This window comes from Lutjanus erythropterus, chromosome 20 (genome assembly GCF_056507025.1).
Source record: "Lutjanus erythropterus isolate fLutEry1 chromosome 20, fLutEry1.hap2, whole genome shotgun sequence".
Lineage (NCBI taxonomy): Eukaryota > Metazoa > Chordata > Actinopteri > Lutjaniformes > Lutjanidae > Lutjanus > Lutjanus erythropterus.
The window spans coordinates 32027639-32053751 of NC_139336.1; the positions used below are offsets into that span (position 1 = coordinate 32027639).

Sequence of the window (26113 nt, forward strand, 5' to 3'; positions counted from 1 at the left end):
TCATTCCACGCCCCGGGTAATGTATTCAAATCCTTTTATCGCTTCGGACCCCTGCACCATAAATATTTCATTGAATTTAATGCCATTAATCGATTCAATATTGGAGTAAATGGTCCAACACAAAACCGCTGAATGAAATCAGTTACACAATACTGTCATCGTGCATCGCTATGCTATTGAGCCGGTTCGTCTCATTCTTTTCAAAACATTTCTCCACAGGCCGACCACTAAAGAGGCAGCGGAGGGGTGGGAAAGGGACAGAGAAGATAGAGGACTGTGAGTTACAGTGGCCCTGCCCCTGCATCTCCACTCCAGCAGCCCGGGGACCCCTCGCCTCCCTGTGACACCCCGTCCATTGGGGACTCATCTGTCTGGCGCGCTGTCTTTGTACTTTACTGTTACTGGTGACATTTTGGTGTCACGGTGTCACGATGAAATGGCTCCCCTCCCACGTTGCAGCCCGCGGCGGTGCAACCAGTGGAACAATGAGGTCCCGAGGAGTTGGGGCTGGAACTCAGGAGGCCCCAGCTGGGTGCAACGCCCTAACCCTTCCCCCTCCCCGGCTCCCATGAAATCGGGAATTAGTCGAAGCGTTGCTGACGACAAGTCAGTGTCTGTGTGTCCCAGGCTCTTCCCAGGGCCCGGCGAGGACCCGGGGTGAGGAGAGACAGAGACACAGACACAGCAACCAAGGGATGGGAGCTTTGGGGGTCACCGGGGGCAACCTGTATGTACTGCTCTGACCTCTGACCCCAGCAGAGATCAAACTCTGTCTCACCCATGGCACAGGCACTGTGGGAGAGTGAGTCGTGTTTGTCTCTGGCGGGGCTGGCATGGGTCAGCAGAAGGGACAGAAACCTCACCGCTGTGTTATTTTTACAGCAAGTCCAAATGGTTTTTGCCCGCACACACACACACACACACACACACACACACACACACACACACACACACACACACACACACACACACACACACACACACACACACACAAAAAAACGTAACGCAACACTGTGCGTGCGAGACAGGAGGACAGACGAATCGTTTACTGTAGTCAACAGTAAACTGTACCAGTTTAAAATCTATTTCTACGTAGGTGGACAAACGTTCTTCTGGGTAATTTGGTCTCAAATTGTTCTGTTCATTTTACAACATGATTAATTATTAATAATAAACATTTTAAGAACAGGTGCTGATGTGCGGATGACATCGACTGTCCAGATGTTTATGCAGAACTTTAAGACATTTTACCGAAAAGCTTTTTCGCACGAGAAAGTCCAAAACCAAGGTTCACGTTTGTGTTACGTTGTGGACATCTGACCCGGTCATTTTTGGTTTCACATTGCAATGATGTGAGTGCAACAAACTATAGATGACAAACCTACGTCCTGTTGACATCCATATACTGAGAACTGATTGGTTTGTAGACGGATGTGGGTCTGATCAGCTCCTCTCTCTCCCTCAGTTTCTTGGAAAATGATTGAAAAGTATCAGAATTTTTGAGATTTTTCCAACAGATTCAAAGTCAGTTAAACTTTTGGTCTCTTCCTCTGCCTATGTGCTCTTTTTTTAGGCTGACAATAACCTGCCAGAAGTTAACTGGTTTGTAAGAAAATGTTTTCATACTCAAAACAAACCATGGTTCAGTTTGAGAGCACCTCTTTCGGTCGTATCAAGGTTTTGCTGTTTGGACGATCTTTCACACCTGTTAGTTTGGTTTGAATCAGGCAGAAAAATCTGAACAAAACGAAATAGATGTGAAAAGGCCTTATACTTACCAGGACTTATTAATATCAGACCAGTGTTCAGTGTATATACATGAACACTGATTCATTTTTCTGCACACACATCACACTGGAAAGGGTGAAGGGCCAAAAGAAAAATTTTAAGTAAGATGTTTTTTCAAGATGCCAGTGGGAACTAGTCTTACCTTCGGATTCTCCAGGATGCCAGACTCGTAGCTGTAAAGAAACATAATTTAAAAAATGAGAGTCTATTCTGATTGAAATAATAAGGTACTAAAGGTGTATCAGACCAGTCCTACCCACCTGATGTGCATGAGGTTGGCGTCCATGCTCCAGGGCGCCCGAGGAGTGACGGGCACAGGGATGCCATGTTTCTACAGTTTGACAGAGAAAAGGGGGGTTATGTTATATACTGAGTACAGAGGTTTAAATCACAGCTGAACTCGTCTGTACGGAAAGTTCTGAATACAAAGAACCAAGCAAACTATTTCCAGTGGCTGGTTTCTGACATGCTGTGTAACCAAAACGCATCTGTTTCCTCACAATGCTTTTGTCTTTAAGAGTCTGCAGCGAAAAGAACAAAAAAGAAAACAATCAACAAAGAAAAGATGTTTTTGGTACGTTCAAAGGGAAAAAGTCGGCAATTCGGTGTTTTAAGATTGCATGATTTCACAAGTACTCCACAAGCCAGGGAGAGGGTGGCGCTGACTAAAACACCATGACCGCCCTCTAGTGGTAAAAACTGAGCTAAACCACCACCGAATGGGACCATATCAACCATCAGCCAATAAATGTGCATGTGTGCTAAATTATGTGTAAATCTTTGAATGTTCAAATTAAATTTAAATGTTACTGAGAGTGTGAGACATTAAATTATATTTGTATTCTTCTCTGAGGGCATCTCAACTCAGTGCACGGAGAGGGAATTTCATTTTTTGTTCAAATATTGTAGAGCTATTGTCAACACGTGCTTTATTGTTTTGAGGTGTTACAGCAGGACAAGAGACAGATACTGACACAAAAAGGATTAAAAACGAGGAGAGATCTGCCATAAAATCAAAGCTATATGCAGATATAAAATAATTACAGGAGAGAAATCAGTGAGTAGAACAAAAATGATGTTTCTGTTATAATGTAAGAACTATTTTTATTTTATATTTCAAGCCAAAATGTCAAGTTTTGATAAATTGCAACATCACTGTTAAATGCAGCACAAATGAGTAATTTAAACCAAACAGTGAACCCAAATGATTGATATCGATAATGAAAGTAATCTTAATTTGGCAGCCAAACTGTCATGTGCAGAAATAAAGCAGCACTCAATGCGATGAAATTCTTAGTTCGCCGTGTCTCTACCTGGTGCGATCAGTTACCTGAGCATACTCCATCAGGTCCGTCCTCCCCCGGAAGCGGTTGTAGAACTCAGGGATCCTCCACGGTGCGATGATCTGAGCGACACAGACAGACGGAGAGAGTGAGAGTGTCGTCGGCAGACAGTACAAGCCATAACCTCTGCACAGCGAGGCAGCAGACTCACCTGGACTTCAGGGTAGAGGGCGTAGCACGTGAGCTCAAAACGAATCTGGTCATTTCCCTGAAACACACAAACACAGCGGTTCAGCTCTTTATACCACACGTGAGGTGCGTTAATCTTCAGCTGCATTTATTTTAACAGATTAAAATCAGCAGTGGGGCTCCAACTGACGATTATATTCATTAATAATTAATTATTTCATCAATTAATCAAAGAATCTTTTGGCCTGTAAAGTGTCAGAAAATAATTAAAAAGGCACTTTGCTATTTCCCAAAGCCCAGGTTTGGATTGTCTGTTGACGTATTCCTACTTTTTCCTGTATAATACTTTGTCACTTTCTTCATTAGAAATTTCAAAACAAATCCAGAGGGGAGTGATGTGCATCGTCTTAACTACTACAAACAGAAGCTGAAAAATGGACAGACATGAGATGTCACAAGATTGAGGTCTGAATTGTCGCTTTAATAATGTGGCATCTGTCTCCCTCTGCAGGAAAAACGTGGTCACTGCATTTCTGCATTTGATGATGAAACTCTCCTACTTTAAACAGACACTTTTAACTGTGTCAGTAGTGGAATTAAAGGACCTGTCTCCATCACAGAGACAGAGGACAGATGAAGTGAAGATGTTTTCATGGACAGTGACGTCATAAACCTGCATGTGAAGATATACGACCAACACACCTGACAGCAGGTAATAACAGATCATTAAATGAATGATTTTAGGCTTTACGCGTAAACTTTCAATTATATTATGATCTGAAATGCAGTCAAACAGGATGATGTCGACATAAGTATGAAGTTTAATTTATTTCCAAACTCAAACAGTCTTCAAACGGATGAAATATACAGTCATTAGTAAAAAAAAAACAAAAAAAAAACTTTGGTTTGGATAACAGCAGACTGACTGAACTGACTGTACCCGAAAGAAAATTCAAAATATGAGAAACTTGGTGAAAGTGACACGTTCTCCTAAATCACTCGCACACACCACTTAAGAACAAATCTGTTTGTTCAAGCGGTTCTTGCATGACGCCCATTGTCTAAACCTGTTTTCAGTTATGAAATTAACTACCTGTCACCTGGACGCCTTCCAGCTGAACATCTATGAGAAAATCTTTCACTCACAACTGGTTCTAGCCTGAAGACTGGCACAGTTAAACCTCCAATCAAGAAGCCACGTCTCGATCCAGAAGAGATCAGCAGCAGCTTTCCGCCCACATAATTAACAGTAATGTTTTCAATCTGCTTTCGTGGCCCGTCATTCCACTGAAACTGTGCTTATTGAAGTGGTTAGTGACATTTGGCAAACTACTGATTCAAATTCCACCTCTGTGCCTCTGTTCCTGGATCTCAGTGTGGCTTTTGATACCAGTTTGGCAACTCTGGCACGGCTCTACCATGGTTAAAAATTACCTATCTGGAAGAACACAGGTTCTTTCTCGTCTCACAGTTCTGTTCTTGGCACTCTCCTGTTCTCATGACCAAACTATAACTATCCAGACTACTCGGGGCCAACCTACGTCATGCTCTTGGAAAGCCAAACCAAAACAAGAATGGACAGATAAGAGCCAAGGACAAACACGGGGCACAGAGACAGACAACCTGCATCTCCCCCCCTTCACCTGACCCTCTGCTCCACATCACCCAAGGCATAAATAGCCGGTGGCATGGTCAAACACATCTTGAGATTGAAAAGTATCAGCCAGAGGCGTCTCCAAGGTCTGTCATTCCTGTTTTGACTAGCATCAGGAAAAACAATGTGTATTCAAAACGCACAGCTACGTTACCTACTCTGACTCCAGTTATGCGTCAGCCACAGACTGTCAGACAACAGCATTAGTACACTAAACTTTGCTTTATTAAATATCAGGTCTCTGGCTGGCAAGTCACTATTAATTAATGATTTTATTATCAACAAAAACCTTGATTTTATGTTTTTAACTGAAACTTGGTTAAATGAAAACAATAGTGCAGCAGTTCTTATTGAATCACCTTGCTTTGCCTGGCCTATACCCAGTTATAGAATAACTTTCCACTGCCATGCTGATGATACTCAGCTGTTTGCACCTACAGTCATGCTCAAATTATTAATAAGAAGCAAGAATTGACTTAACTTTAATTATTTTCCAGTTTTACCACACTTCAGAATAGTTTATTTTCTCCGTGTTATATCGGGATTAAAGTTTAAATGCAGTGCCGTTTTGCAGCTAATAGGGGAAGCGATCAGCAATCTACATTTTGTGGATAAAGTCATCAAATTTTGAATGGAATCAAGGCTTGTATTCAACATTTTTCAATCACTGCTCACTCATTCAGAAGGGCTCCAAAGCACAAAAAGCATCTTCCTTTGAACTGCAGGGTCTCATTTGCATTTTGAGCGACGTCAGGGGACGTGCAAATGTGCAGAAAATAGAGACAACATGCGTTTCAGATTCGCAGGAAATATTTCTTCTCATGAATAGATGAGTCAGAAGAAGAAAAGTTCAGTTTCTGAATGACAGGGGGCAGAAATGGCTTCAGGGAAATAAGATTTCTGACAAACTGTTGTTGTCTGATTTAAAAAGTTAATGTTCTACCCTGCAAGCATATAGCCAAAACTTTGCACAGTGACCTTGTTAACTGGGTTGTTTGTAGATAAGACCTTGTGGATCAAGGTCTGTAGTTCTGTATAGCTCTCCTAAATTACTCTTTTCTGTGCCAGCTCGACAACAAAAGCGAGAAACTGTGAAGAATCTTGCCAGCATTGAGTCATGTTAGCAGATTCTCGTGTCCTGTGTCTGGTTTACCTTTCCTGTGGCACCATGGGAGACAAAATTGGCACCCTCCCTGCGTGCAATCTCGACCTGCCGGCGGCCGATGCAGGGCCGTGCTACCGCGGTGCCCAGCAGGTACCGGTCCTCATAGACGGCATTGGCCTGGACTGCGGGCCAGATGAAGTCCTCCACAAACTGCACACGCAGGTCTTCGATGAAAACCTACACAGGAACAGAGATCAGGACACAGAAGAGGGCTTTGTGTTAAGACTTTGATTCTATTCAATTCTGGGACATTTTGACATGAGAAATATTTGATGAATTATTTATACTGTTCCCTTCTAGGAAAGGAAATAACTGATGATTGTTGCCACAAAAAAATCTGTTTCTTACTGTAAGTATGTGATGAGAATAAGAATAAAGAAGCTATTGATTTCCAGTCATTACGGCATGGTATGACATTGTACTTGAAGAGGCTGTAAACTCCGTTCTGGTCAGACTTTTCAGTAACACGAGTACTTTGGGGAAACTCTGACATCTGAGCTTTGACAATCCGCTGACAAAAAGCAATACATTCACAAGCTATTTATCAAACTCTGGGACCAATACTGAGGATTTGTTATCTGATCGCAAAAAGACTGATCTGTGTTCCCACACAAGCTGCAGCATGATATTTATGTATGTGGAAAAAATTCATTCTCTCTCACCTTCTTTGCACCGAGGCTTTCTGCCTTTTTCCGTGCAGCTTCAAAATCTTCATCCTGCCCAATGTTGGCCTAGGAAAAAAACAAACAAACACACACACACACACACACACACACACACACACACACACACACACACACACACAGGTAAAATTCAGTGAGGGAAATATACAGAATTCAACACAATTAAACTGTGCAGTTACTTCAGTTTAGAGCTCCTTCAGAGTAACATGCAAGCCCTCCATGTAGCTTGTAAACATGCAGACTCATGACTGTGCAAGTGTTAATTCTAACAATCCATCCACCTTGTAATTGAGATCACGTCTGTCGAGGAGATGTAAACACCTCCTCACAGCCGAGACCAACAGCACTGTTGATCTCCTGAGCTGAACACCAGGACAAGGGAACACTCTTGTACAAAAGACGTGATACTGAAACACTTCAGTGTGCTTTTATCATGCTACAATTCAATGCATACAACCAGGGAGCAAAATTCTCTGCAAAAAACAACAGCAACCTTCTGAGTGGTTGGTAAAAACATTAACTAAACATTACGCCCAGGGACAAAAGTTAATGTTGAACCCTGCATATAACAAAACCTGTCTTGCACTGCAACCACATAGCAGATGCCTTATTTAATTTTATTTTACACACAGATATTAATTCCCCAAATCAACACCTCATCATTGCCTCAATAGCATTTCAGTCAAAGCCTCACGTAGACTGGTTATTTCTGTGTAATTATCTATTTCTGCCTGACTGTTTGTTGATGAAATGTTCTTTGACAAGTTGAAGCAAGTGCATAATCTTGCAACTTGATCAAAAACAATAAATTATGCATTGGGTCAGTGCCTGCTATTCTTCTTCTGCTCCCCCTGGAGAGCCAAAGCCAAAAAGATTTGGAACACTGCACCTCGTGTGCCACCGCAGTGACCTCTAGACCGTCACCCTTCCCCCCACAACCAGCCACAAAACGACTGAATGAAAAGTTAGACAACAAGAAAATCTGCCTGCCGTGCAGTTCTGAACTGCCACAGGGCAAAAAGTAAATCCAGCCAGATTTGGCTGGCATTATGAAGGCAAATCCAGTGATTGGGAGTTAACTGACGCTGGAGCACTGACAGGTTTTTTAGGGACAGCCTATGGAAAACTCCGACATGCCTGTAGGACAAATTGCATCAGCTGTCTGAAAACAGCAAATTAACGCCAGAGATACATGACATGCAAACACAGCTGGCACGCTGGTCTCTTAAACTTACCATGTATGCAATGACATCATAGCCTTGTTCCTTCAACCAAACCAGAATACAGGACGTGTCCAGTCCGCCGCTGTAGGCCAGAACCACCGTACCTTTAGACATGATGAGGGCTGTTCAGTCCAACCGGTAGAGAAGCTGCAGAGAAGAGACAACAGAGATGCAATTACATCAATCATCAGCTTAACTGGGGAGGAAATGCCAATATATAACCTGAGAGCACTGGGGAGTCAAAACAACCTCCTGTGATGTAAAATCCACAACAACATGTGGACAAGTCTGATCTGTATCCATGGTTTTTAAAACAACAGCTTCAGGGTGTGGTCACACGTACGCAATGTCGGGGACTGGCCGTCCTCACTTATTGGTCCAGGCTGGGATTTCGCCCCCTCAAAGTTCACCAAAGTTGAAGTCGACGCGAATAACAGACGCGCAAATTCACAGCCACTCCCCCCCTCCATTTGCATATGTGTGCCTGGGCCCTCATTCATTTTAAAGTCAGCTGTTTATACTTTGGTGCAGACTGTTGAACTGACCGTGTCTCCCTAAGCTCAGAGAACTTGTGATGGCCGTTTTTTTACTATTTTCTGACAACTTAGAGGCTAAACGACAAGACGACTGTTAGACTGTTTGAAGCAAATAATCATTAGTTGCAGCCCTGGTCCTGAGACTGAGGTAACCACCTCAGTGTTGATCGTGCTGCTGGTGTTTTGTTGATTTGCATCCAGCTTATACTTTTACACTGCAATCTCTTTCTGTCAAAAGGGATGGAGCTCAAGAGATGATGGAGGAAACATGTGAGAGTAAGTTCAGGGCCGGTGCAGTGAGTCAACTTTGCCCCAACTTGTGTCTAAAAAACATGCGGGTGCGCAGCTCAGGGACCCACGAGAAGAGACAGCTGCAGCAACTTCAGCGTGAGCTTGACTCAGACCGACAAAAACACCGGCAGCACGCGATACAACCAGGCGGCCAACTGGGAAATATATATAAATATATATGTGGTGTATTTGAAAAACAATTAATACTTCTATTTGTGTTTAATCATTATTACTTTTCAGTTCCCTGGTGTCATTTTTGGAAAATAAAGTTTATTGCTGAACTGTAAAATATCCTGGCTCCATTATGTATCTTGCATGTGTGTTCCTGTATCTATATTCTGTGTACTATATTTTTTATAGAGAAAAGGGATGTAAAAAATACACAAGGCATGATACTGCTAAAATATTTACAGCAAGATTAAAAAAAGAAAAAGAACAACTTGAAAAAATGCCTTTTATTAAACACTAATTCCGCATTTTTTTAAAACTGTAAAATCAAAGGAGCCAGAAATCAGTGCGAAAAAGTATAAGCAATATTCAATATATTATTACACCCATAATAAAGTTTTTTTAACTCTCTAATTTTGTCATCAAACTGTCCTAAAATGTAATATTTAGCAGCAAACTGTGATTAAAATTTTCAAGTTTAACCAGCATGGTTTGATGAGGATGATGAAACTTCAACAGGTGGTTTCCTCACTTCCTCATGAAAACCTCTTCACAGAAGTGTGTAACGTAAACGTGGTTCGTGAGTCAAGTTGACTCAGTCAACCCAAAAATGTGAGAGGAGGAGGTGAGAGGTAATTTAAATTTTTGAGGCGTTTGCTCATCCATCACCGAGAATCCACGTGGTTAAGAGATGAAACATTTAACTAGCTACGTTAACTAGCTAACTAGGTGTGTCACAATAAACGGTTATAAGCCTCTCAGCAGGCGCACAGCAACTTAAATAAGTTATAAATTAAACATTATTAACAGTAATTGAACATCCTGACTTCATGTTTGCGCCTCTCTTGCACCTTGACTCCTAGTCTGGCTGGTGGAAAGTGCAACAAGCAGTAGGTGCATTAAATAGCTAAATACATGTATCACGTTAAATCTAGTTAGTCTTTTTGATAGCTGCGTCAGTTTTGTCGTGTACAGACGTATTTAGTGTAACACTGCCGCGACGAACCGTTGTTCCTACGCGTTATAAAGATGGAAAAAAACGTGTGAAAATCAACGACAGACAGATAGAAGCCTTAAAAAAAAAACAGAATGGGGGTTTGTACTTACCGAAGAGTGATTTATTCGTAATATAAATAACCGTTGTTGCCTCGGTGTCAGTCGGTGTTGTTGTATTACAGGAGTAGCAGCAGCCGCTGTGCGCTCTGCTCGTTCACTGGCTGCTCCACTCACCGCTGCTGCATCCGCTGCGTTCTTATTGGTCTATGCGCGGGCATTTTAAATGACGTCGCGACATCCGGACAACTCCCACACGACCCGGCGCTTTGCATCACCTCTTTCATTTATTCATTCGTTCATTCATCCACACCGAGAAAAAAAAAAGAAAAAAGTATGATGAAACATGCTGCTGTGTTGCGGGATGCAACGTGTCTGGATCTTGACCCGAATTAAACTCAGAATATTTTGGTCTATTCAGTTTTGATCACTGTGGTTTTTATCTGTTTCTAACCAGTGGTGAAAGAAATACTGAGATCCATTACATCTAATGGTAAGAGTAAAAGTTACATCCATCACATGTATCAGTAAAACTAAAAGTTACATCCAACAGAATCAAAGTTACATCTATTACATCCACAAGTAAGAGCTGATGTTACATAAATCAGTAAAAGTTACGTCTATTAGTAAAAGTTATTACGGCCATTAGAAAAAGTATAAGTTACATTGGTTAATAAAAGTAAAATCCATCAGTAATGGTAAAAATTACATCCAGTTGTAAAAGTAAAAGTTACATCAGTTCATAAAAGTTAGATCTGATCATTAGTAAAAGTTAGATCCATTAGAAAAAAAGTAAGTCACTTCCATTACAACCATTAGTAAGAGTAAAAATTATATCCATTCATAAAAGTTACATACATTAGTAAAAGTAAAAGTTACATCCATCAATTTATTGCTGGTGCCTCTATACGGCCTACTTAAGTTAATGAGACCATCAGTGTGAAGATTGGCTGAAACTATTCTGTGTTTTTAGGTCCCTTCAGGGGACCAATCACTGACTTCACTGACATCAAAAGCCACTTATTCATTCAAACAAAGTAGTGCAAATAAAACGCCGGAGTCGCTGGAGCGTTATCCACCATTCTGTCTGGGTGTTCTCCAAATCCTCTGTTTACACATTTTATTTCTCCCAAAAGGTTCCTGATATTCCACAGCAGTTTCTCACACAGATGCTCATTAGGTCAGAATCACTGATCGTAACATCAATAAAACATCAGTCAATCAGTTTGTGACTCCACAACATTTTCTAAAGCAAAGTTACAGTGAGTCATAAACAGTTAAAAAAGAAACCGGGAGAATTTTATTTAGATAGATTTTAGTTTTCATGTTATATTTTATGATTATTACAGTGGAAACACTACTTCATTTGTCCAACTTTAGCCTCCTAAATAATCAAAATATGAAAATTTCCTTGTTAGCAGTGCTAGCAGCAGCAGCTGCTGCTCTGCTTGCAGATTAACGTCCGCGTCTGTGTTGAATGTGGTCATGTTGCTCCAGTTCAGTGGTTAAATACCACTTTATTCTGTCAGGCTACATTCAACATTATTACCATTTTCTAGATTAAAACACTTCCAAAACACACTGGTTTACTCGAGTACTGTACTTAAGTACAAATTTTAGGTACTTTACTTGAGTATTTACATTTTCAGTGCTGCAGTGCTCACAGGAAGACAACTGGTACAAGAAAATATCATCACATTACTCTAAAACTTAAACTGGCTTCTCTTTGAAACCCTCTCATTGGTTTTGAAGGCACTACACGGTTCAGTCCTCTGGTATATTTACTGACCTGCTTACTGACTGTAAACCCATCAGTCCTCCCAGGTCTTCAGACGTGGCTTTCTGGTTGTACCCAGAATAAGATGAGGAGCTGCTAAAGGTGTGTTAAGTTACTGTGGACCTGCCGTCTGTAATGCTCCGCCTGATGAGCTGTGATCTATAAAAACTTATTAAAATTATAAATTATAATTTATTCTTTTATGCCTGCGTTGCATGTTCTTTTTCTTTCATTTTTACATGTCTTTTTAAAAGTAAACCACCCTGAGTTTGCTCCATAAATAAAGCTCCTTTGCCTTGATGATTTATTACCATGTACTCCATTATTAGATTTGAGATGGAGCTACTTTTAACTACTTTATAAAAAGGTTTCTAGTATACGTTGTTGGTCTGGACAAACATGGATGTAAACTCTAACCCTAACTCCGAATTTAGCCTAAGGCTCATTTGGACCCCAGATGTTTATCTCAGCAAAGTCAGACAGTTGACAGCTCGTAAGATCGACGTGGTTTGACAGTGTTTTAATCTAGAAAATAGAAATAATGTTGAATGTAGACTGTGACAGAATAAAGTGGTATACAACCACTCAACTGGAGCAACATGACCACATTCAACACAGACGTGGACGTTAATCTGCAAGCAGAGCAGCAGCTGCTGCTAGCACTGCTAACGTTAGCCATACTGTTTGTCAGGCTGGCAGGTAACTTCAGCTCCGGGTGTTTTACCCGCCGAGTTGTTGTTGTCATGTTTTGTAGGTTTATATGTAATGTTTGTATTGCACAGCGCAAAGTGGCACACATTTCAGCTGCATTTAAAGTTTGGCGATTTTAGACTGTGATTTTTGGCTTCAAGTGGCTCTTAATATGCCTGGCTGTCTAAAGGTCATGACATTCATCTACAAAGTTATCTAAAAACTAAAAACAAACAAGTAGAAATCATTAAAAAAAAAAAGGACATGTACTTTTATGGGGAATGTTCCTTGTCTGAAGCAGTTGCCAGGCAACCAGTGGCGATTCCATTAAAGTACCCCCCCAGGTGGAGAAATATTCCAGCACATAACCCCGATAAAACCTGAATTGCTATTTTAGGTACACCTTGATTTTTGCACAGACATAACAAACAAGATATACAGTTTTAAAGGAGTTAATTCTGCATTCACATGCTCCTCAGATGGTGAGGAAGAGTCAGAAAGTCGTTCCTCCGACTTTGGTGTGTTCATGAACTTTTCAGTCATTATGTGGAAACAACACTGCAACAGTAGTGCCTTTTTCTTTTTGATAATAGTTAGGATACATATTTATAGATGGCACATAGGCTGTAAATATCAACTTTCTATTAATAAATCATGTTGTTATGCTTTGCAGATCTGTGTTAAGCTACATGTAATAATTAAGCAGGAAATCTTAGTTGCCAAGGTGTCTACAGTAGCTGGGTTTGCATGGACTCCAATAACAGTCCAATCAGAGTACAAACGCCTCATGTAGAGAAGAGACTGTGCTTATTCTGCTCGATCAGGAGGAATTTTCAGTGAGGTTGATAGGAGTGGTATAAGCCTTTGATAATTGTTCAGTAGGAAAACAACAGTGTCTAATAACTACATAAAGGCTTAATCCAATTGTTTTTCTTTAGGTGGAATAAGTATATTATTTCTGCACGTTTGTGACTGATACAAATTGTTAGTTAGGAGACCTGACGCCTAGACGGTCGAAAGGCCCGATTCTACAAAACAAGCTGCTAAAAACAAGGGTTTGAAAAGACAAACAAGGCTGGAATCCACCAAACCACCGATCAAATCAAAAACCAAAAAAAGAATTAGAAAGAAACCTGTTACAAAACTGAAAGTCGGAGCAGACGGAAAAACTTTTTGCATGTCAAAAAAAGGTTTATTCTGATCGAACGCTTTGGGACATATACTGTAAATGCACATCTTATTTATCATCCATGTTAACATTAAATGTGGAATCTCTAATCAGAATTATTTAAATCAGTTTGAAGACATATTGCCCATGTAACCACAGCTGATGTTCAGCTAACATATTCTGACATTTTAAAAACGTACATATATTCAAGCATGTATGCATCCACACATTTATGTACACAAATGGACATTTGACTTGAAAGAATAGCTTCTATTATTTTGAATGTTAATCTTTTTTCACTGGAATTTGGTGGCTTGTGTCCATTTCCTCATCTGGGTCAGGTTTCTATGAAACACCTCTCTTCTTCTTCTTCTTCTTCTTTGGTCTCCAAAAACATCCTAAACCATTTCTAGAGCCTACCTGTTTAGGAAGAGCTGTATATTTAAGTTATGCTATCTTTTATTATGTTCTATGGTTAAATAGTCCTATTTGAAGGATTTCTTTCAGCAGTTTTGACTGTAAACAACACACACAAAATGATTCTTCTATCATGGCAGCAATAACAAAACAACTGCAACATGACAACAGCAACAATCATCTCCAGGTGCTCTATGTGTTTAGTTATTGTACGCAGTCGCACATTGTATTTTATTAACATGGCTGAAAATGATGAAATGCTCCTTTGCAGCAGACCTTTACCACAGTAGCCCATTAGAGGTCAGTATTTGCTCAAAGTCTTTCACCTTAGCTGTTGATTCCAACACCTGAGTATAACTTACATACAGGTGACGGTTTCATTCGGTCCAGCATTATAATTTTCTGAGAGGCTGTGATGTCCAGCAGGTCCTCACAAAACCTGTTCTGCACGTTTGTACTCCGTTGTTTGCTCCATTGGTAGAGACTTTAAATAAAAGGGAAAATTTGGCATTTTTCATGTGGATTTCCAAGCGGTGTTGATGGTAAATGTAGTCAATTGGGACGTGCTACTTTGTCATAACATGGCACCGTGAACTTTGACCCTCTTGCTCAAGCATCCATCACAAAGGATTGTGGGTCAGAACAGCCAGAAAAGCAGACTGCAAAATGTGACTGGATGCAGTCTGAACATCCTGGTATTTTTTGCATACTGCATTTGACATGCTATGCATTGGGACACACTAAAGTTTTTTCTGACATACTAAATAGTATGGTAGTGTGGGTACTGGAATGCAGTCAGTCTTACTGAGGAATTAAATTCAATTGACTACATTTACCATCAACACTGACTGGTCATCCAAATGAAAAGTGCAGAATTTTCCCTTTAATTATATAATCCACCAATGTCCTTTAACCTCTGGGAGCATCATAACAGCTATAAACCTTGACCGAGACAGTGACTTTATATTTTTGAATTTTTATTTCTTCGCCATGAACTTCCAAAATCAAAAAACAAATGATCAAAAATACAATATAAACTTCTGAAAATCAATACACTGAATATTTCTTTTAAGTTTCTTACACAGGGCAAAAAACACTGAGCAAAGACAAAGTCCAGGTGGCTAGTGACTCTGCTTAGTCCTCTTTGCTTTTCTAGATCGCAGTATATGGTGTTTCACAAACGTTGAGCCTCCCCCCCCTATTATCCCCGATCATATACAGTTCACTAGTTAGGCATTTGCCAAAGACGTACAGTACAAAGTGCCCAATAACAAGTCCTGGAGCTAACAACTGTGTTGAAATTTTCAATCAAGCACGACTGCAATCCACCACTTTGTATACAATGTACACGTCCCCCCTGGATTCGACTCCCCGTGAACAACAGTCAGTTGAGATTGAAGGTGGACAGATGAATTGAAATGCTTAAGAGGGGAGATGAAACCCGGAGAGTCGAGGTGAGTCGCTGTCAAATCAGTGCCAACGTTTTCAGGATCGATATGGTGAGAAAGTCGCGCCGAGATCCAACGGCAGAAAAAGATCAGCATCCACGGGGGGAAACACAATCTGCTGCTCTCGATCCAATTCACCAGTTTTATTCAGAAAATATGAACGTTAATCTATTATAACTTATGGCATTAACACCCATAAAATACAATAAATTCTTTTTATTCCTCCTGCACACAGAACAGATACATCTTTTCTTCCACTTATCCATGAGATGTTACCTTGCACTTTGAAATACACTGGCGTTTTTTATTCTTGTTGTCATGGAAAAAGGAGACATACAAGAAGGGTTTAGGAAAAAAAACCTGGTATTAAAGATGTTCAACTAAAAAACAAAAACAGCAGTTTGGAGGATAATAGAAAAAAAGTCCATAGATGAGTGTGTCTGTGGATTTGGCCAAATAAAAAATAAGCTAGGAAAAAAAAATTGTGTACCCTGGTGGGGGGGAACTGGAGGAGAGGGAGGGTCTTTGTGTCCCGGTCTGTGGGGGAAGTTAGTGGTGCTGTGCAATCCTTTTTATCTCACCCCCCCCCTCTGCCTACCACTCCTTCTTTTTCTCATCCATGGACACTCCGCCAGGTCCAAGTGCCACCACCAGCAGCAGACCGCCGATGACCGAGGTGGTCTGGAAGAAGTCGTACTTGAGGAAGTCGTGCATGGGCTTGTAGGCGGGGATGGTCCAGAAAGCGTTGAAGTAGACGTTGATGGCCAGGAGCCACACGACGAGGGTCAGCGCCGCTAGCTTGGTTTTGAAGCCGATGGCCACCAGGATGATGAGGGCGGTGCCGACCATGTTCTGCAGGATCTGTGGAGGAATATTAAAGTAGGTTGGTGAAGATTTGTGCTCTACAGGATGTGTTCTTCACCTCACAGGCTGACTAAAAAGCCAAGTCTGTCTTTTGAGACAAATTTTTTACGTTCTACAAATAAAACTGGCATTATATGGTTGAGAATTTACTGTCGGTGAATCTGAGAACAGAAAATCTTCAACATTCATTCATGTTCTTGCTAAGAGCTCCATGAGAAAATCGATGCCACTCTTAAGTTTGATAAATACAAAGCGACAGCCAGAAGCTGGTTAGTGGAAACAGCAAAAAGCACCTATAAAACTCTTTAATTAACATGTTATATATTCTTTACTCTTAAAAGCAAAGAGGTAAAAATGTTCTACTTTTATGGGGAAACTGTGTATTAGACTCTTTTCCTTCCCGAAGCAGTTGCCAGGCAACCAGCACAGACTCCATGAAGTTACCACGCCCGGTGAAGAAATATTCCAGTACATAACCCTCGTAAAACCCGAACTGCCATTTTGGTACGCTGTGGGTTTTTGTACAGATTAAATAAAAGAGAGATATTGTGTTAATTAGTGAGCTTTAGTTTAGTTGTAATGCTGCATTCACATGTTCCTCGGATGGTGCCATTTGCTGAGTTAGGTAATTGCCTGACTTGCTATCAGGGTCGAAGGGTTAATATGTAACAAAGATTGTGCAAAATTTAGTACCGCAGTCCAAATAATGAGTTGGAGCCATGGAGTGTTTAATAAATTAGTTGAAATCCTGTTAAACTTAAGATCTGTGTTTGAAGCAAGTCCCCGGCAGCCTCTACACAAGACGTGCAAAACATGGTAAACTGACAACAACAAGCGAGAACGAGTTCTACATCGCAAGTCGATCAGCTGTTTATATATGTCAGTTGTCTATCAGTGTAAAACTAAGCCCACTATCCAGAAAACAGAAGCCCACTGCTCTGAAAATACACAAGCTGGTGTTTGAGTTGAGTGACTGCCTGCCAATTTCACTGCTGTAAACATCCACTCCTCCTTAAAAATTATTAATGATTTCTTATGACTCCTAAACAGACACAAATTCATTTGGCAAACATTCAGCATTATTTTGAATTCTAATTAGCGTGAAACTGGCATACAAATCAGTTATTCCGGCCTGGGACAGAAACTTCACCGTGGCTATAACATTGTTATCAACATGTCATCTCTGGTGACATTTCTTGGTCATTTTATGATATATTACACTGAATATATTAAAGATTTCTCCATTAATTCTAATAAATAACTCTCTGAGTTGCATTTATGACTTGAGGAGATGTTTAAGTGAATTTTCCCAATCTGGAACGATTTCTTTGATTATTCTGGCATCACATGAATGCAGGTTAAGATTTTGCTCCCTTCAGACAGAGCCAGGCTCGCTGTTTCTCCACTTTCAGTCCTTATGCTAAGCAAGAGAGTGGCATCAATCTTGCCAGGTAACCCTCACTAAGTCTAAATCTAATTGCTTTAGATCTTGTCTGTCTGTAAGCATGGCACAGCACTGGTCTGAACTTCACCGTGAAATATCATCCTTTGTTAAACGAGGCTGCTGTTGTCAGTACTCACAGAGAAGAAGCTGGAGTCAAAGTGCAGCAGAGTCATGAACATGAGCACCAGCAGTACTCGGCCGCCCAGCTGCATGTACTGCTTTGGCGAGCTCTCTCCCATCGAGGGGACTCCAGCGAACATGCTCTTCCCTTCTGAACGAGACTCGGCCAGCAGCAGGAGCAGACCACCTCCCAGAGCGAGGTTTCTGGGAGAGGAGAGAGGACAGTTATTTTTGGACAGTGCCTGTCAGACCTGCAGTCAGTCAGGCACAAAACATGTCTGGAATACTGAGAGCGTACGGAGTCACGTTTACTGAGATTTCAATGGCCTAACTGTAATCAGCTGATCTTGATCTCATTATTCAGTATCATGAGGCTGTTTGTGGATGCAACTATGTGTTTTTTTCAATTCAATTATACTCACTCACTTAGGAATGGCGTACAATGACAAATGCCAATAACAACACTTCTTGTATTGTTTTTGGAATTTTAGATCTGAAAACTGCCATCTTATTGGGTCGTATCCGTACACTAAGTGCACATTTCCTGGTAGATGCATCCAGCTGAAGATCAAACATGATTTATCGACATACTCAGGTGGTTAAGAACTGACTTGGCTGTCGGAGCACATTTCATAAATCCACGTAGGATTTTCTTATTATCCTCTTACTGCTTTGTGTAAGAACAAATTTACAAGAAAAATAAGAACGCACGAGGGCCACTGATTGCAAAACGTCTTCTTTCAGCACTGCAGTTTACCCCGAGTTTATAGTAACAACCACCTCACACGTCGCACTGTATTTAACGGATTTCTTCGTGATTCATCGGGCCTTTTCGATGTTTAAATAAATCACAGCTCTCATCCACAGTAATTACAGTAATTGTTGTTGTTTGCTCAACAAACTAAGATGCTTTCTCATCTGCTACCACTACAAGCAAACCAAAGTTTCCATCGCTGCAGAAAAAGCACTACATGCTACTGGTTCTAATCTATGATCATAAGCAGTGAAATTCAAACCTGCACACCAAACACATTTTATGCCAAACATCTGTACATGTGCTTGCATCAGACAACTGAAACAATAATTTAGTAACCGTCAATGAACGATTATGCTTGGGAGTTGATAAAGTGGTGCGACCCAATACAAATATTTCAATAAAAAACAGAGTTATTGCACAGTATCTCTAAGAGCACTGAGTAAAAGTAAAACACTTACCTCATCAAAAATTTGAGGTCCCATAAAATGCTGTATGCAACAGTCTGATGGAGGAAAAAAAAGACGTCAGGTCAGACACAAAGACACATTGATTGTGTACATTAAGCAGGCAGTTATAACGTCATTGTTCTGACCTGTAGCGCTATGATGCCAAACAGTCCAAAGCAGGCATACTGTACAAAATTTCTACTGAGGATGAGGACACAGCCACCTGTGAGGAGACACACAACAAGGCAAAGATATGTGAGAAAAGTCGGAGTCATTTACGTTTTCATCTTTACAATGACGCACCATAATAAGCTTAGACTTTGGTAGGCAAAACATGTGGCAGGACAGGTCCATAGATTCATACTGTTCATGTCACACTCCGACTCGTCTCAGCAGAAACCATATCACTCCCATGACACATTTTCCTACTGTACTGCCATGCTTCGGTCTTTGTAGCTTCATACTCTGGTTCTTACATGACAACAGTGGAACCTGACATCCACTTGACACGTCTTCTGCTATGTTTTGTGTGATGCTTTCATCGGTGTTCAAACTTCTGCTATTACAGCCCATCTGCTTCCAAGTTCAAGAAGCCTGGGTAGTAGTATTAAAACTTCTCCAATCAAATGTCACTTGCATCTGGTCATTTATAAACCCACACCTCTTTAAAAAAAAAAAAGGCTTTTTGTACGGTTTTGCTCGCACACAGCAGCTACAACCCATGCAGTCTGTGTCTGTGTGGTGAAGTTGTGGTTTATTTGATGGAGTTTGCAGTTCAGCATGCAGATACCACCAAAATATTCAAAAATGTGATTATAAAACACACCTGTGGCATCTGATAAGAATAATTGTGGAAGGATTATTTTAGCAATGCTTCCATTCACATGATGGGTATCAAATAAAGTAGAAAAAAGGTATCAAATGAAGTAGTCCATTATCTGTATCACTTTAAGGGCATTCAGGAATGATATTAACTTTTTGAGGCAGTGAAACTTGTCAGACGAGTTAGGGTGCCCCTGGCAAATGCTGCACAACATAACCCCTTCCCTCCTTTTTGTTCTGTTATTTGACTTGTATTGTGCATTTGTAACATTTGTTCTTCTTGGTGCTTCTGTGGCACTTGGTGAGGCTGTGGAGCGTGATGAAACATTGCTGGTAAAGTTCTTCTGAGGTTAAATGTTGGAACTGTGAGGGGTTCCTACTTTGAATGACTGGTCAATCAAGGCATTCTCAGTTGGAATTATCATGGTATTCAAATTGGTATTCTTAATGTATACATTTAACTAAATAGCACAGTAATAAGTGGCAAATAACGTAAAGACACTGTAATGGTTTACCACAAAAAAAAAAAAAAAAAATCAATTTGTCCCAGATAAGCCTGTGGACAAGTGCCTCTTGTTCCTCTGCAAAAATCTTGTCAGTCTTCCCTGACTTCTCTAATCAGCAAGATGATTTATAACCCAAAGGTGAAGTACACTGCATTTGCATTTATTGCACAACTGCAGACACAGTAGTGCAGAAAAGCACTAAGCACACTTAAACTTTTCATACATTTAACTCAGACTGTTGCAAATGAACTTCCATATTGATACTGATGTGTGACAAATTTTTCACCTCATATTTTCTTAGCAATTGAGTCACTCCTCCTCCTCCTCTTCCTCACTCCTGTTGGTTAACAGAACTTACGTCACACAACACCCATTAACACTAAAAACCATGTCACTTCCTACCATGGTAAAATTAGAGTTGACTCATCTCGTGTCTTGACGTTAACCTGACGAGGCGCCGCCTCCCATTCACTTACCGAGCTGTCCTATGAGGTTAAGCAGCACAAAGCACGTAGCCAGGAAGTAGCCACAGCTCCAGGTAGACTCGATGTAGTCTCTCTGCTCATTCCACTGGAACCACATGCGGATGCCATCTTCCAGGAAGGTGCTGATGAGACACAGACGCGCCAGGTGGGGCAGGTACTGTTTGGTTACCCGCAAGAACTGGACAACAGAAGGAGAGAAAAGGATAAACGATTAACAACAAAAAAAAAAGGATGGGTTGAAGTGAAAAGAAAAACAATCAAAGGATGTGGTTTCTGAGGTGCTGCTTGACTTGCCTACAAGACACAAACTGAGGAACAACATTACTGGGTCACCGTGTTGAAACAGGTCATATAACCAAGTTTCAACAAAAGACCCTTAAAAAAACTCCGTAATATTCTGATCTGCAGCAACTCAGATCTCAGAGTCTAAACAATGAAAGAAAAGAACTGCTACTGATTATTATTTACACTGTCAATTACAGGGAGAGGAATTAACCCAGTAGTCATTTAAATGCAACTGTCACACTGAGTGAGTGTTGAAACAGTAGTCATTTAAAGCAGAATTGCTGCCTTGGAGAGACTTTGCCTGAAAGAAAATCCCAAATAAGTCCTATTGCCAAATAGTGTAGATCCTGTTGCACAGCAGGAGAAAGAACATACCAACACCCGAGGCAATTTTCACTTTTCTCTAATAAGTAAATACAATGAGTAAAGTACAAAATGTACTCCGTTTTGGCTGCTTTTTGGTTTGTTTTCTTTTTATCTTTTTCCCATTTTTAGATTAGCTGGGTCACGTAGAGTTTTACACAGCTGCCATTTACACAATATTTATTATTCATTATTTATTTCTGCTGTTACAAATCTGACACTTATTGATACTCTTATTGATATTGCTCACCATAATTTGGTGCAAAAATAAAGATATATCATGAAAAGATGTGAAAATATTCAACAGTTGTTTTCTGTACATTTATTGCTGAAGTAACAAGTTAAATTGTTTCCTGAATAATGTAATTTAGCTGCATTTTCATTAAATTTAGTACAGCAAGCCCACACTTCTGAGCATTTTGCTCTCAGCTGTTTATGTAATGTAGCATAAGTCCTGATAGCAGCATCATTTGGCCAGGACGTTAATGATACTCACCAGTCAGGAACCAGTACCAGTTTAGTACTGGATCACGATAGCCATCAGGGTTGCAACTAACAATTCATTTCATTGTCAGTTTTCTTGATTAATTGATTAGTTGTTAGTCAATAAAATGAAAAGAGTGAAAAATGTCAATCAGTGTTTCCCAAAGCCCAAGGCTACATCCTCAGATGTCTTTTGTCCACAACCTAAAGATATGTCATAGACAACTAAAAATAAACATTTTTTTCTTTAAGAATTATTCAAATCAATCAAAATAGTTGTCAATCAATAATAGCAGCTTAAATACTCTTCTCTACAGTAGCTTTACTCTATTGAATATTTAAAAATCATTAATTAACAGCTACAAAGGTATAATAATTGAACTGGACAGAAAATTGTAATTGATTTCAAAGGTGTAATAAAGCAAAACGTGTGCAGGATGGAAGTTTGTTTTGGTCCACAAAGCTCCAGACAATAACAAGCCTACGCCTCCTCAAATGTCTTGTTGTATCATTTCCAATTTAAATATATTGAATGTTTAAACAAGAAAAAAGAAACTGGCCTTGTCTCAAACAAAGTTCATGAACAGATCCTCAGATACTACAGAGTGACACAGTAGGGGAGCAGTGACCTGCCCCTTACTCCGCCCACTCAGGAGTCCACATCAGCACTGTCAGACCTCGGCAGCCTATCAGCGTCCACCAACTCCCACTACGACTGCTATGTGGGGCATGAATGGACGGACTGTGAGCCAATCCGAACAAGCCCGAGGTTGCTGCAACAGCCTCGAAATAGACCATTTTGTGGAGTAACATGTAAGTAACGTGTTAGCTCAAGTCAAGGCCCTTTAAGTGAGGGATGTGCTCTTAAAATGAGCTTAGCAGAGTTTCTTTCAGAGCAAACAAAACATTTCAAGACACCTCAGGTTTTCTTTTCCTACAGCAGCGCTTGTGATAGGAATGCATGAATCAATCAGTTGTAATTAGATTAGGGAACTAGTGCAGTTTTGGCATGTGGGGGTTGAGTTCGGTCAACACAGCTGCCACAAACACACACAAAACTGACTCTGTGACTTGATGTTTGAACTGACAGCACTCCTCCAAGGAGACAGCTAACATTAGAAGTCTGGCCTGTCCTGCAAAAACACAAGGCCATGAATCCTGCACACACACCATGAACCAGACGGCACTGACTTGTCAAAGAACAGAAAGTACAGGAGGACACAGACCTCAAATCTCTGGGGGGGCTTTTCTCTATGTCTTCATAGTAAAAATGGGTCACAGGCTGAGCTGAAATCTGATCTGACATCTCAGCTCACCTCTTGTAGATCGCTGCATTGCCTGTATAGTGAAAATCTCTCCGAAAGACATAAATAACTACAGAAAGGCAGCTACAGAATGTGTAACAAAGTGAAAGTTCACATTGTGGCTGCACAATATGATAAAATACCATACTGCAACTGTTTTTACAAAGTGCGATTGTGATATAATTCAAATGAGAATGGGAATTTAAGTGTCGCAATTTTCATTTTCACTAAAAATGTCTATCAAAACCACGATGATGTGACGCTTGTTAGAGTATGAAGCAAACAAACATCTTGAAAACAAGATTTGTAGGCCAGGGTGTCTCTGCAGCACTGCAGTACTTAATTATAATGCTGTTTTGTCAAACATTTCTCCAAAAGAAACTACACTTGGCCACACTGTTGGCCTAGTTCACGTCCAGGTTTTGAGCTCTGTGGTAGGGCAACTATGTCAAATCATTTGCATTTTAGAAAAACCAAACGCCTCCCCAACTTGGAGCTACTCTGTAACCTTAGCCACCAAATAGTGTCAAGCAATTAGGCTGCTAGAACACAATATGACTAATAATAAGTGTTAGCCAGTAACTTGGAGGCTAAGCTAGTTAAGTGATTTCACAATGCTGGCTGACACTGACTCAGCTGTGATATGTGATTACTATACTAATAAAACAAGCTAAGCTAACTGTTTAGCTGGTGTACTAAGGTTCACACGTTTACCTGTTAATAACGTTGTTTAGGTTGGTGGCTGCCAAACAGATGTCAGTGTGAATCAATAATGCTACCTAATCCATCTGGAGACACATGACAGGAGCAGACACCTCAACCGTTTCTCGTGTAAATTAAAACGCGAGTAAATCAGCTGTACCGAGGGTTCAGTTAACGTAGTGTGGACCTGTAGGAACATTAATTAAAGGCGTCACAATCATGGAGGAAACACTCGCGAGCCAACCGTTACTCCATTCTCAGTGAAACTAGTTAGCAGCTAGCATGCTAACAGCACAGCTAGCTAACGTTTCTGCCGTGCTGAAATTGAAGTTGCCTACCTGGTCTGCCACGTCTTCGGCTGTGTTCATGAGATCCTCCTGCCCCATATTTCTGTAATATTACGGTTATTAATAATTAAGGCGAAGCGCAACACAGTTTCGATGTGTTGATTTATTATTTTTTTCCCCCGCAGGCTGCGCTCGTACTGTTCCTCCCCCTGTTAACGTTATTTACTTGAAGATTTCCCGTTCGCCTGAACGAAGCAGAGAAAGGCCGCCTCTCCGCCCCACAATGCCCCGCGATTTGACGAGCGAGACAGGGCCCCCCTACATGGTACTGCAACCGCTGTATGCCACGTATACTGATCCGTGCAGGGGCTCGACGCCGCTACTCAGCGTTGTTTACCGCTTTTTACACATGTAAACAAGCACAAGTTTACACCTTACACCCGTACTCAGGTAATATTTTACCACAAACTGTGAGGTATGTTCATATTTAACACTCCAAACTCTCATTTAACTCGTGCAGCTTTTACAGATACTTGAACTGTTGTGACAGATGTGCAATATTTAGTTTAATAATAGGTCCATTATCGATCCATTATTGAATTTAAGAACTTTTTAGTAAAATTAAATTATTGCTCTCCAGTAAATGCTGATGTATACTGAAAGTGCATTCAATGTATCCTCATTATGATAATTATAATTTGAATACATACTTCATACACAAATGAATGAATGAAAAAAGAAATGTAGGAGCTGTAAGATGAAACCATGAGTGATCATGTAAAACACAGTGTCATGTAGCCTGCATATCTGTGACATAGCCTACTTTTTTTGTTTTTGTTTACTTTAGGGCAGGACACTCAGCTTACTTTTGCAAAATGACACCTGGACTGGGGCCAGCTGATAAATAAACACTATTAATAAGATTATTTATCAGATAAAATGAATTAGTGTTTAAAAGTCCGTAAATCACATAGCAAGATGGACAAAATGGATAAAATACTTGTAGGAATAAGGAAAAATATTTTTTTTAAATATCATTTACCTTTTGGTACACTTTACCACTATACTATAAATATGCTCCTGTACATATTCTCTAATATTTGCCTGTTAGATTGAGATTTCTGGATTATATAGTGCTTGCCAACTTTTGTTGTTGTACTGTACTTTGTTTTGTTTCTATTTGTTTTTGTTCTTTCTAAAAATTATTAATAAAATCTAAATATCAATAAAAAAAAAAGTCCATAACTCATCTTTGTTTGAAATGCTTTATTTTCAAATGGCCTTATGAACTAAATTAACTTGGTGCAAAGATGGACAGATCAATCAGATATTTCATTGAATTTATTTAATACCTGCAATTACAGTTGTAAATGTTTTGGTAACATTTAAAAGTTTATATAACATTAAATAGTTTTCCTACCAAGGACATAAGGAATATCATATTTAAGTTAATTTAATATGAAATACACATTTACAGGATCAGAGTTTTGTTTTCTGCACTAACTTTTGCTCCTTTTCAGCCGACATGCCTTTTGCACATCGTCACACCCCACACACCCTGTTGACTCCAAATTAAAGTGAAGATTCAGTCAAAAACATGGTGTAAATAACATTTTTTTAGTCCAGTTGGCATGTTGGGGCTTTAGGAGACTTGGATTACACCAGATGAGTAGTATGGAGACATTTAATGTTTTTATTCTGTTGTTTTTTTA

At 40.2% G+C, this 26113-nt stretch overlaps 2 protein-coding genes across 2 annotated transcripts in view; both read right to left on the reverse strand.

Moving 5' to 3' along the window:
• The window catches only part of ass1 (argininosuccinate synthase 1), a 33740-nt gene extending 23503 nt beyond the window's left edge, over window positions 1-10237 (reverse strand). Inside the window, exons 1-8 of the mRNA XM_084746172.1 lie at window positions 10088-10237; window positions 7998-8132; window positions 6742-6810; window positions 6068-6256; window positions 3283-3339; window positions 3119-3193; window positions 2049-2119; window positions 1931-1961 (exon numbers count right to left, since the gene is read on the reverse strand). Coding sequence (XP_084602298.1) covers window positions 1931-1961; window positions 2049-2119; window positions 3119-3193; window positions 3283-3339; window positions 6068-6256; window positions 6742-6810; window positions 7998-8099 — 594 coding nt within the window. The 5' untranslated portion in view covers window positions 8100-8132; window positions 10088-10237. The remainder of the gene's footprint in view (window positions 1-1930; window positions 1962-2048; window positions 2120-3118; window positions 3194-3282; window positions 3340-6067; window positions 6257-6741; window positions 6811-7997; window positions 8133-10087) is intronic.
• Window positions 10238-15045: 4808 nt separating this feature from the next.
• surf4 (surfeit 4) lies at window positions 15046-24711 on the reverse strand. The gene is made up of 6 exons (XM_084745746.1): window positions 24453-24711; window positions 20969-21155; window positions 19311-19387; window positions 19177-19220; window positions 17979-18165; window positions 15046-16394 (listed from the first exon to the last, which is right to left on the reverse strand). Exons 1-6 carry the CDS (start codon window positions 24498-24500, stop codon window positions 16128-16130), a joined length of 810 nt encoding a protein of 269 aa, XP_084601872.1. The 5' UTR covers window positions 24501-24711; the 3' UTR covers window positions 15046-16127.
• Window positions 24712-26113: the final 1402 nt, after the last annotated feature.